Below are 13680 nucleotides of genomic sequence, written 5' to 3'. Positions count from 1 at the left end.
GTCTATCAACCCACACATTCATGGTCAATTGACTTTGGCAAAAGTGACAGGAACACACAAGGGAGAAAGGACAGTCTTCTCAGTAAACAATGTTAGAAAAACTGGACATCCATATGCAGATGAAGGAAACTGGACCCTTAAATCACACCATGTGAAATAATCAATTTGAAATGGATTAAAGACTTAAACATAAGACCTTAAACTATAAAACTTCTACCTGTAAAAGCAAAGATGGAGGAAAGCTCCATGACATTGGTATGGGCAATCGATTTTGGCTATGTCCCCAAAAGCCCAGGCAACAAAAACAAAAATACACAAATAGGACTGCATTAAACTAAAAAGCCTCTGCACAGCAAAGATGACAATTAACAAAGTAAAGACAAAATCCACAGAATGGTAGAAAATATTTGTAAACCACACATCTGATAATGGTTGATACTCAGAATATATAAGGAGCTCAAGCAACTTCATAGCAAGAAAATAATATCCTGATTTAAAAGTGGGCAAAGGACCTCAGCAGATATTACTCAAAAGAAGACATTCAAATGTTCAATAGGTACATTAAAAAAATTTTCAGTATTACTAATCTTAGGAAAATGCAAATTACTACCACAATGGGATATAATCTCATATCTGTTAGAATGGCTTTTATCAAAAATAGATGAAAGACAACAAGTGCTGGCAGAATGCAGAAATAAGGGAGCTCTTGTACATTGTTGGTGTGAATGTAAATTAGTATTGTCATTATGGAAAACTATACAGAGCTTTCTCAAATATTAAAAATTAAGCTACCATATGATCCATCAATCCCAATTCTAGGTATATTTCTGAAGAAGAGAAAAACAGTTTATTGAAGGGTTATCTGCACTCCTATGTTTATTGCAGTACTATTCACAATTGCCAAGATGTAGAATCAATTTAAGTGTACATCAATGGATGCATAAAGAAAATGTGGTATGTACACACAGTGAAACACTATCAGTCAAAAAAGAAGGAAATCCTGTCATTCGTGACAACACGAATGAACCTGAAGGACATTATGCTAAGTGAAACAAGCCAGGCACCAAAAGACAAATATCACACAATCTCACTACATGTGGAAACAAAAATCACTGAACTTAGAGAAGCAGAAAATAAAATGATGATTACCAGACACTGGGGTATAGGCGGCAATAATGAGAAGTTAATAAAAGCCACAAAGTTTCGGATAGATAAGCAGAGTAAGTTCTGAGATCTATTGCATAACAGGGTGACTACAGTCAATATTAATGTATTATATATTTAAAAATAACTAAGAGTAAATTTCAATGTCTCGTCGCAAAAACAATGATAAGTGAGGCAATGGACTTGCAAATGGATTTGCAATGCTTTGCAAAGCAATGGATTACTTTGCTTGATTTAATCATTCCACATTATATACTTATATTATATAACACTGTGTACCCCATAATTGTATACAATTAAAACTTGTCAATTAAAAGTAATATTGATAAAAAGTAAAAATAAAAATAATAAAAGAGAACGAAGACTAGCCAATGTGAGTCAGCACAGAAGCAATGTAACACACTTTTTAAAAAATATGACTTAAAAAGCTATTTTTAAATCATTTTAAATTTAAAAAAAAAATTACACAGACCAGTACCACAACTTATATTTCCCTTGCTAAGCATGTTAATAGGTCCTAAAAGAGGGATTCTCATCAACACTAGACCCAAACAGTTATTAGACCTACAAATTGCTTTTTTAGTTCACTATAGGTTAAGTGCTTAATATCATGTGAAAATGGAATTTATTTAATCTTGAGGACTCACTTTTTTTTTCTAATTTCTTAAAACAATACTGAGTAAAAATAAAAGGTTTACATATTCTAAAAAAGAAGTTCGTGTAAAATAAGAACTTATTTTCTTTTTTTTTAACACACAGCTTTTTTTTATTGTATTGAAGTCAGGCGATGTTCTGACAATAAAGACTGCGTGTGGAATACTGTTAGGTTAAACTTCACTTACAGGATGTCAAATCCTTAGAACTAAGGTTTTCCCTCAGAAAAAGATTAATGGAAACATCAATTGCTTTTCAGACTTGTTAGTTGCTGCTACAAAAGGTGGTTTTACACAAATACTAAAAAACAAAACAAAACAAATAAAAACCTTTAGTACACAATGAATTGCTTTTCTGCTTTTAATTCTGTATACACCCACATTTCATCATTTAGTGGTCCTGAACAGAAAGTGGAAAGACGAAGCAATTTGCCAGGAGGTCAAGCTCCCCAATTTCAGAGATCTGCTGTCCACACCAGCTTCTTTCTTAATTCCTGCTGAGGATCTTGAGAAGCAGCAGAAGCACCAAAACCAAGGCATGAACCGGATTCAAGGTTCTTTTTGTTCCAGTTGTCAGATTCCAAACTAGACCCCAATGGATTGCAACGACGACCAAATGAAAGCCTTGTTTAAAACTTCTTCAATTTTTAAAAACAAAAGCAATTACAGGAAAGTAAAACAATTCAGAGAGATCATGTGTGCTCACAAGTGTCTTCATGTGGCCTCTCTCCACATTCAACCACCAAAGACTCAGAGAGCTGGCAGGCCTAAGTAACCCTGGTGACTAATCTTTTCACCTTATCAAAACCTGAGCTAAAAACAATGCATCAGCTGATGACAGCAGAGGGTGGCAGGGCTGAGGACCCAATCTTCATTTCCCAGGCTGGTGAAGAGTGAGTAAGTACAGTCCCAAAATTAATCAAGGAGGTCAGAGATTCTTTCCAACCTTACCTGATAGCTTCCGGCAAAAGCAAGGAAGTATCATAGAAGGTGTTGGGTAGTGACAGTGCAAAAAGGAACTTGAGGAGGAGGGAAGAAAAAGCATCACCCCTCGATAAAGGTGGGGGAGAGAAGATATGGGGAAAGCCCTGAATTCCTTACCGAAGGCCAATCTCAGAGGGGAGCAGAAGGGTTACAACCTATGCTTCGGCCAAGGGCAGGAGTAGAGGAGCACGGGAACAGGATGATGGCTTGTAAGGGGCATCATTTAAGACTTAAAGAAACCAGGGGTGCAGGCGAAGCACCCCCCACACCCAGCTGCAGTCCTACAGGCTGCAAACTGAAACCTTCATGTCTACTCTAACAAGCCCCCCAGGCTAGAGGGCTGTTGTTGCAGGGAGGGTGGGAGTTGGGAGGGTAAGGGGAGGGTAAGGGGAGAAGGCAGAGACCCCAGGCCGTGTAATCAGCAGCAAGGTGATTGTGTGATGTGTCTTTTCACAGTTGAGTTAGATGTGCCCCACCAGTTTTGATGGGAATCAATTTAAATACCTTCTTGATGCCAGTTCAACTATGTGGACAGTGGTTACACTTGACAGGAGGATTTATTATAGCACAACTTATATATTTCAAATGGACAAAAAAAAGTATCATTTACAGTATGTTAAGATAAATTTCCTTTGAATGGGAGCTTCCTTTCCAGTACTTTGAGGTCTACAAGACGTTATCTAGAAAATTTACTACTGTGGAAAATGAAGACTACTTAAATCGAATGGGGGGAAAGGGGAAGGGCCTGCGGTTTTTCTTTTTGATTACTTGCTGTAATACTGTTTATTTTCTTTAGACATCATTAGGCACCAATGCTCTTGCAGGACAACTTTGATGCTATATGAATTCTGCCATTTTGCTAGCACTGACATGGCTTTTGAATCCACCAAGCCATCAAAGCTATTAACTCCATTCATATTAATTTTTGTTACAAATCTTACAATGGGAGTACTTCTGGATATTTAGGTCCACATTCTATTTCAAGGCTGTATATTCGGTTTTCTTTTTTTTTTTTTTTTTTCTTTTTTTTGAGACAGAGTCTCACTCTGTCGCCCAGGCTGGAGTGCAGTGGTGCCATCTCAGCTCACTGCAAGCTCCACCTCCTGGGTTCACACCATTCTCCTGCCTCAGCCTCCCAAGTAGCTGGGACTACAGGTGCCCGCCACCACACCCGGCTAATTTTTTGTATTTTTAATAGAGACAGGGTTTCACTGTGAGCCAGGATGATCTCGATCTGCTGACCTTGTGATCCGCCCGCCTCGGCTTCTCAAAGTGCTAGGATTACAGGCGTGAGCCACCACGCCCGGCCGATATTCAGTTTTCATAAATTGTTCTTGGAGGCCCAATTATCATCCCTGTCCATCTTGTAAATGTCATATCTTCATCATCTTCTAGACCCTAGCTCACCATGCCATCTCCTACTCCTTTCTGGCCTTCGAGTTCTTCCAACAGTCGGAAATTGAGAGGGACTTTTACTCCCAAGCCTGTAGTGGCTGCTATCTTGCATCCCTGTCCAAGAACTTATTTTCAAAAATGTATTAATAGCACCGGAGGCATCAGAAATTTAACTTCAGCTATGTCAATTTTATTCAGAAAAGTTGACATATTAATCTATTTCTGTAAAGGGCACACAAGTTAGATGTTAAAGGGGGCTTTTTTTTTAATGTGGCTACTGTAAATCCTTATAAAGCTAGTTTAAAAAAAATCTAATCTATAAGTTTAGCATCACAAGTTTCCATGAGTGCAATTGCTTGGCCATTGCTATTTCTTCACAATAGTTTCTTCTAGTGTGATATACAAAAGAAATTCATGCTTTAAAGTGATTCTCAATTTTTATCTGCAGATTCTCACCCACATTTTAAATAAAATGCCAAAGTGGAAACTTCTCAGAAATGAAAATGAAAAGCAAGAAGGCCAAAAGGTGACCTCTCCATGTAACATTTAAAATGAAATCTGTTTATTCGACAGATCTATGCCTTCACTTCCTTCCACGGCTGCAAGTTATTAGAATTTTTCACGCAGCCAAGACCTTTCCTATTCAGCAGCTTTCCATTTCTTCACGTTAACCTTTTCTCTGAAGCAGGACCATGCATATTATCACAGCCAGGGTACTGAAGGAAGCTTCACAGAGATTAATAATGGAAGGGACTTGGCACTGCTTGTCAAACCAACCAAGTCGTTCCTCTTTGCTGCTCATCAAGGAACAGTAAGGGCTCTCCCAGACAATCCAGAGCAAGGGGCAACAAGCCCACAGTTAGCGTCTCTGGGGAAATTGGACAAATACAAATGAATCTTTGCCCTTGGCTGCACTTGGTATTGAATGGTTACTGAGTAGTAACAGCATGACAGCTATCCCAAACTAAGGGAAAAATATTATTAGCCAGTTTCATTCTACAGAGAAAAAAGTTCTTCAGTAATCACTCTTATGGTTTTAATGTAATAGCAACTGAATATATAAATGGAAGGCAAACAACGGCAAAATCAAATATGTAGAACCTTATTTTAGCAGAAGAGAATGAATTCTGTAAACATGAATTGATATTTTATCTGAATAAAAAAAGAAGATATATGTTTGAGTTAAGTGACCTACAATAATAGAATTCGTGCCTCTGGATAATTAATTGCACCAATAGCTACTATGAACCCACAATGAGCCCCTGGTAATTTTATGAAAATGTGGTTTATGAAGGGCGAATGTGTGTAAAAATGACACTAGTCTCCATTGCTGAAAGATGGTGAACCCTCAAGATTGCATACTGCAATAGAAATGACAGGAACATACATGTCGTTACCCATGTCTTCCCTTGGTAAGCTTCTTCCTGTTTATTAGTGTTCTCCCAGTATGCCATGGGGCGTTTTCCCACCTGTGAGAGTTGCTTTATCTCATCTCATGACCTCTTATAATAAAATAAAGTTCAAAATCACACGAGATTTGGGTCCTGGATGACTCGTCCAGGACATAAATCTAGGTCTTGCATTCTCCGAAGCTTGTGCCCTTCTACTACTCTGAAATCAAAGGACAAAAGCCAGAGTTGTATCCCACACGCAATTGGTACCAACCCACTTGATAGTAGTGTTCTGTAAATGAAAATAAAATCTACCCATCCAATCTAAAATTCATTTCAAATATTTCCACATTAAATTCACATGTAAGCTGTTGATCTCCATCATAGCATTTTACAGCTGCATTAATGAGTTTTTAAATTTTGTTTCACTCACATAACATCAAAAGCTACATTTTTGATTAGCACTCCTTCTTCATAATCAGTAAAAACTGACTGAAAAATATATTCCATCAGGTGAGAAAATCTTCACGATTTGATAATTTTTATATATGAACTCATCTCTTTAGTAAACAATATATCTTAGTTTCTGATCTACACTAAAGGTATATATGATAAAATCCATACAGAGCCAAGTATCAAGCCAAATCTCCCAGACTGCTCAGAGGCCCTGGTTTCAGGCTGTACAGGGAATTGAAACTGGAGAAAGGAGAATGTCACTTACAGTGCCGTTCATCACTGCTATCCCCACACTGATCTGTGAAGTCACAAATGCTGTCAGGAGGCAAGGAGACTCCATTGTCACACTGAAAGCTTTCTGTTCCTTGTTGACCCAGTGTAGAATTGAAAACACAGGCAATCCAAAGGAAATAAAAAGCTTCATTCATGGGGAATGCCAACATTCTGTCCAGGAAGAAGAGCATTACTTGGTATTGTCTACTAGAGATCAGGCAGTTGTAATAAGTAAGTCCATCATTGGAAACATTCTTTTATTTCTCTATTCTTCCTTTCCCAGATTTGCTTCTTATAAATGGATACTATTGGTAACTATCTGCAACTCTAACAAATTACTCCCCAGGCAGTTAATTTACTGTTTCAGAGGAGTGACTTTAGAAAATATTTAACTTGAGTAATTGCACCGGTTCTGTATCTAGCTAACTACAGATGATTATTGCCCCCTGTATGCCATATTTACACAATTTAAGCCTTTATGGACATGCTATCTCCTGAAAGACATTTGTAAAAAATAAAGGCCAGGCAAATAAATAGCAGGGGAGAGGCAACCACAATAAAGCTATAAATTACATAAAAATGGTCTGTCTTAATTCCTAGTCTCAATCACATTCACGTAATTTAGAACATTACTGTGCACACTAAAACATATTCAAAATTTCAGGCCCAATTATTAGAATTGCTCTATGAAAATAAAATGCGTATCCATTATTATCAAATAGAAAACTCACCTTGCTTGTTTTTGTTTTGTTTTGTTTTGTTTGTTTGTCTATAGCCCACAGGTGCTAGTTAAGTGCTTCTTGAGATAAATTAAGAACCATAAACTTTTAAAAGTTGAGGGGACATTGGATGTTATTATTTTATAAATCATATAAGTTCAACCCAAGGAAGTTATGAGATATATACGAGAAAACACAATAAGTTGGTATAAGAAACTACAGCTCAAATATCCTGCTGCTAAGAACAGTGTTCCCTCTTCTATAGCACAAGAATTCACCTGTCAATTCAACACAATTTACTTTTACAAGTGAAACACGTGATTTCAGGATGCATATTCAGAATGAACAATATATTGAAGTTGAGATCACACAGACATAATAATTACATAATCTTATGAATGTGAATATTATAGAAATTATGTGATGTTGAATGTTCTATACATTGCTTTATATTTATTTCTTAAGGGGATGTTAAGGTTCTTTTTCAACTATTTTATTTTAATTTCTGCAGTGTAACCACAAGAGGCAAAAATAACTGGAGAATGTAGAGTGGAAAGGACCATAGACCAGGGGCAGAAAAGGCATCTGAGCATTTTTAAAAATGTTCTAAGAATTACCCATATTGTAGGGGAAAATATATATATATATTTTATGTAGACATTCTGAATTCTGGGGGGCAGGGGGACAGGAATCCACGATTCTGCTTTACCTCTGAGCACTCCACATAATCTAACATTTTATTGCACTGTGCTTCAGCCCTGTTTCAGATATTTATTCTTCTCACCTCTTTGTTTTGCAAACAAATACTAATAAATCATTCATCTACCTCTTTTTCTTTGCTTGTCCCTTAAATGTTGACTATCTTTATAGTTCCATTTTAAGTTCTCCTTTCTCCTAAGATTATATTAATACTTTTTTCTAGGCTCACTCTTCACTCTCATGATTTCAAGTAAGATCTCTTTATTTTTGTTTCCTCAATCTCTGTCTGCAATCCTGATATGTACTTCTTCCTGAGTACACGTAGACACACACAGACACACACACACACACACACACACACACCTCTAATTAACACATCGACTTTAATAGAAAACTAAACTCATCTTCCTTTCCCCCACTGCCAACTAGCTCTTACTCCCATGTTCCATATTTCAATGAATGGTACCTTCTTCTGTCCAATTACCCAAGTAAGCAACCTCTATATTGTTCGTGGGCTACTCTCACCTATCCTACCTATTAATCATCCTGTCTGGTATTTTCTGTATTTCCAGTGAAGACTCTATCCATTCTCATCTCAGCATGTTTCTGGTACTCACAACTCATTTCCTAGTCTTTGGGTAGAGTGATCATTCTAAATCACAAATCCACTCCTATCTATTTCCTTCTGAAATCAGTAGAACTGTCATACTCTGAATGTAGCTTACAAACACAGCTTACCCTGCAAGGCTCAATGCTTCCCTATGCTCTCCACCACAGCCTTACTGAGAGACTGTGCTGGCAGTTTTCTAAACATGCCGTCTCTCAACTCCAGATCTGAAATCCCTTCCCCACCCCAATCACCAGGTTAATCATTACTCTTTATTTTTCATCTTCGGAGACTTCCTCTAAGATATCTTGGCTGATTTACCCAGACTGAGTTACATTTCATTCCTAGGTTCTCTCGCAGCCTTCAATACTCATTCTTAGCACCTGAAGGTCCAGTATGGTCATTGTCTCCTCATGTGATTTCTTCACTATCCTATGAGAATGCAGCAGACTGTGCATTAGATCTCTAGACTTGTTCATTCTACATACATGCTACATTGTATCCTATGAGCTACATTTCCCCATTTTCTTCCCCTGATCCTGATAAACACTGATTTGTTTTCTACATCTGTATATTTGATTTTTAGACTCCACATATAAATGAGATTATGCAATATTTTCTCCCTGTGTGTCTGGCTTATTTCACTTAGCATTGTGTCCTCCAGCCAGGCTCATTTACATTGTGGCAAATGCCAAAATCTTGCTCTCTTCAAGGGCCAAATAATATTTCATTGTACATATCTACCACAATTTTTTTATCCATTCATCTGTCAATGGACACTTAGGTTGTTTCCATATCTTGGCTTGCGAGCAAGTGCAAAGATCTAATGTACATGTAATCCCAGCACTTTGGGAGGCCGAGGCAGGTGGATCGTGAGGGCAGAAGTTCAAGACCAGCCTGACCAACATGGTGAAACCCCGTCTCTACTAAAAATACAAAATTAGCTGGACATGGTTGCGGGCACCTGTAATCCCAGCTACTCAGGAGGCTGAGGCAGGAGAATCACTTGAACCTGGGAGGCGGAGGTTGCAGTGAGCAGAGATCAAGCCACTGTACTCCAGCCTGGCAACAGAGCAAGACCCCATTTCAAAAAAAAAAAAAAAAAATCTAATGTACAGCATGAGTACTATAGGTAATACAATTATACCATATATGGGGTCCATTCTGAATGAAAAGATTTTAGTTGATGTTTCCATACACATACACACAAATGAGTAATGGTGAGATGCTGAATATGTCTATCTGCCTCACTATAGTAACCTTCTTATGTTCTACATGTATTCCATAACATCATATTGTGAATCATAACTACACATAGTAAAATTTTATAAGATGGCAAAATATTACAATAAATATATCTGACTTTGAAAAAATCAGATATTTGCTTGCTTTTTTCCCCTTAAATGTATGATTGTTAATCTATTAAATTTCTTCTGTTTCAGTGTGAAAATAAAAAAAAAAAAAGATGCAGCAGGATTTTGACTTTTTCACTATTGAATCCCCAGGTACCAGCATAGTAGCACAGGATCCTGGCAGACAGCAGTTGTTCAAACAATTCAATTCAATTGTTAATTAAATAAAATTAATCAGGGATTACTATTGTATCAACTTTGCTAGGCACATAAAAATAAAGCAATAAAGATGTGAAAATTTTAAATGCCACTAGATAAAAGATACACAATTCTTACGTTCAGTGTTGCTTTTCCATGTCTAAGTCTTTTTAAAGACCCTTTAGGTTTTGAAACTGCAATTTCATATTACAGTGGCAATACACTCCATCATCCCTCAACACTAAACAAGTCAGCGATTATATCAGGACAAAAGTCATGTCAAGTTTCCCTCTTTAAGAAAGAAAGGAAGGAAAGGAGGAAGAAAGAGAAAAAGAAAGAAATAAAAAAGAATAAAGAGGGAAGAAGAAAGAAAAGAAACAAAAGAATGTAAGGAAGCATGTGAAGATATAGAAATATTTCAATTTTACATCCTTATTCTAAATTCAGGTCTCATAACATTTTTCATTTGAAAAAAAAACACGTATTTTGTTGCTGTCATAGCTGTTTATTGCCTAGTTTCGGCCAGTAAACTGCTTTATTAACTGTTACTACCTACTAAAAGTAACATTTCTCTATGGTGTTTCAAGTGTCACTCATCATTTAGACAAGAAATGAACTGGAATGTGGCACCCAAAGTAACTCAGTATCATCCAGTAGTATAATATTTTATAAGAAAAATTTATATTTTGTTTCCAAAAGATAAAATTATTTTCCACCGATAAATCTTTATCACTTTTTCTCTAAATGTACCAGAAGGGGCAAGAAATAAAGAAACACTGATAGCACCTAGGGTTGTTTTGATGCAGTTTATTGAGGAAGACGAAAAAAGCCTGATTGGATTCTAGCACCCTAACACTGTGCTGGCTGCTTCATAAACATTGTCATTATGTCTGATGTTTCCTCCTTTATTGTTCCTTTCTTTTACTTTAAAAACTAATGTTCACAAGAAAACCTAGGCAATACCATTCAGGACATAGGCATGGGCAAGGACTTCATGTCTAAAACACCAAAAGCAATGGCAACAAAAGCCAAAATTGATAAATGGGATCTAATTAAACTAAAGAGCTTCTGCACAGCAAAAGAAACTACCATCAGAGTGAACAGGCAACCTACAGAATGGGAGAAAATTTTTGCAACCTACTCATCTGACAAAGGGCTAATATCCAGAATCTACAATGAACACAAACAAATTTACAAGAAAAAAACAAACAACCCCATCAAAAAGTGGGTGAAGGACATGAACAGACATGTCAAAAGAAGACATCTATGCAGCCAAAAAACACATGAAAAAATGCTCATCATCACTGGCCATCAGAGAAATGCAAATCAAAACCACAGTGAGATACCATCTCACACCAGTTAGAATGGCCATCATTAAAAAATCAGGAAACAACAGGTGCTGGAGAGGAAGTGGAGAAATAGGAACACTTTTACACTGTTGGTGGGACTGTAAACTAGTTCAACCATTGTGGAAGTCAGTGTGGTGATTCCTCAAGGATCCAGAACTAGAAATACCATTTGACCCAGCCATCCCATTACTGGGTATATACCCAAAGGACTATAAATCATGCTGCCATAAAGACACATGCACACGTATGTTTATTGCGGCACTATTCACAATAGCAAAGACTTGGAACTAACCCAAATGTCCAACAACGATAGACTGGATTAAGAAAATGTGGCACATATACACCATGGAATACTATGCAGCCATAAAAAATGATGAGTTCATGTCCTTCGTAGGGACATGGATGAAACTGGAAAACATCATTCTCAGTAAACTATTGCAAGGACAAAAAACCAAACACCGCATGTTCTCACTCATAGGTGGGAATTGAACAATGAGAACTCATAGACACAGGAAGGGGAACATGACACTCTGGGGACTGTTGTGGGTTGGGGGGAGGGGGGAGGGCCAGCATTAGGAGATATACCTAATGCTAAATGACGAGTTAATGGGTGCAGCAAAACAACATGGCACGTGGATACATATGTAACAAACCTGCACATTGTGCACATGTACCCTAAAATGTAACAAACCTGCACATTGTGCACATGTACCCTAAAACCTAAAGTATAATAAAAAAAAAAAAAGAAAAAAGAAAAGGAATCCTACTTAAAGTGAAATTCACGTAAGTGTATGAAATGTTGAAAAGGCATTCTAAATAATTGAAAAGAATCTCATCCTGGTCTTCTTGCAATTGTTTCATTTTTATAGCTAAATCACATATGCAGCTCTAATATAGCTCCATTGTTCCAAATAAGAGTTGTTAAATATATATTATTTATCAGGCATTCAGGGGGTGCTGGGCATACAGACCTAATTACAATCTTGCCCCTACTTCATGGAATTAACAGTAAACTTTAAAGAACTGCATATGAGTTAGTTCTATGAAACATGTGTTTTAATAGGTTCAACCTATACTAAAAAATTATCTGAAACTCTGTTGAAGATACAGAGAATACTTTATTTAGAAAAAATCAACAACTCTATAAAAACCTGTCACCTCTGCAGGTGCAATTCCAGAAGCAGAAGATGCTCTCATTACTATCTTCCAAAATTTCCCCCAAATTGTAGGCTTACAGATAATTTTCAGGTAACGTGTATGATTTTTTATTTTATCAAATATTAACAAATATAATTTAAATTAAAATATAAAGAAAATGTTTAAAATTTTATATTACAAGATAGCACAGTATAAAATCTAATTTCACATAGTAACAGGAAAGTCAGTTAGTAGTAAGAATGTGGCTTCTGGCTCAGGGGAGACACTTAGATGGCACCAGACTTATTTTCAAGTGATGAAATACAGTCTCAAAGGCTGAAATAGATCACAGGAAGTTTGATTTCATCCCATCACAGCTCCTACAATACCCATCTGTTTAAGACCAGAACTCATTTTGTCTCTTTGATATGGAAGGTGACATATTCACTGATAACAACACACCTAGAGCAATATTTTCAAAAACTTCTGAAAGATTTATCCCCACTGAGTGACATGTTACTCTGTACACAAAATGCAGCCAGCCCTTGAAACCAGAAATGCACCTAACCAAAAGAACAGAATCACAGAGTTTTTTGTTTTTTTGTTTTCAGAGTGTCCCTCTGTTGCCAGGCTGGAGTGCAGTGGCATGATCTCAGCTCACTGCAACCTCCTCCTCCCTGGTTCAAGCAATTCTCCTGCCTCAGCCTCCCAAGTAGCTGGGATTACAGGCACGTGCCACCGTGCCCAGCTAATTTTTGTATTTTTAGTAGAGACAAGGTTCCACCATGTTGGCCACAATAGTCTCTATCTCCTGACCTCGTGATCCACCCGCCTTGGCCTCCCAAAGTGCTGGGATTACAGGTGTGAGCCACCGTGCCTGGCCATCATAGAGTTTCTTAAGATAATAAGCTTTTACAATGTTCTTGAAATATCACTTTTGAAAACTTCTCTCAATATCAAAATATGCCGATTTTGTTTATCCTTCCTGTTCATTTTAACTGTTAAACAGAAAATTCATACTCTGGTCTCAGAATTCAGAGCCACTATTGCTGGGAGCTTACTTAATTGAAATGGATCCGTCTACATTTTCAGTTTTCTGTTCAATCCGTGCAAGTCTAAGACTTTCATTTATCCATAAAGTTAGCTCTGTCTGCATCCATTGGGTAGATGGCAGTGTCATAATTAGTGCCTCCAAATCAGTTCAGACCTTCCAGGGCATTAAGATAACCCAAAGAGTTCGGTTAGGCATCTTTGCAGAATCTTGAGGCTGATAGGGGCTTGAATATGTTTGCCATACAAATAA

At 37.2% G+C, this 13680-nt stretch overlaps 1 protein-coding gene across 1 annotated transcript in view; it reads right to left on the bottom strand.

Moving 5' to 3' along the window:
- The window catches only part of MALRD1 (MAM and LDL receptor class A domain containing 1), a 695880-nt gene extending 689235 nt beyond the window's left edge, over positions 1–6645 (bottom strand). Inside the window, exon 1 of the mRNA XM_032166926.2 lies at positions 6309–6645. Within this exon, the coding sequence (XP_032022817.1) occupies positions 6309–6507 (199 nt within the window). The 5' untranslated portion in view covers positions 6508–6645. The remainder of the gene's footprint in view (positions 1–6308) is intronic.
- Positions 6646–13680: the final 7035 nt, after the last annotated feature.

Source organism: Hylobates moloch, unplaced genomic scaffold (genome assembly GCF_009828535.3).
Source record: "Hylobates moloch isolate HMO894 unplaced genomic scaffold, HMol_V3 SCAFFOLD_2, whole genome shotgun sequence".
In the NCBI taxonomy this organism is placed as follows: Eukaryota; Metazoa; Chordata; class Mammalia; order Primates; family Hylobatidae; genus Hylobates; species Hylobates moloch.
The sequence above is the reverse complement of the archived record's forward strand: the minus strand, read 5'-3'. Positions and strand labels throughout refer to the sequence as shown.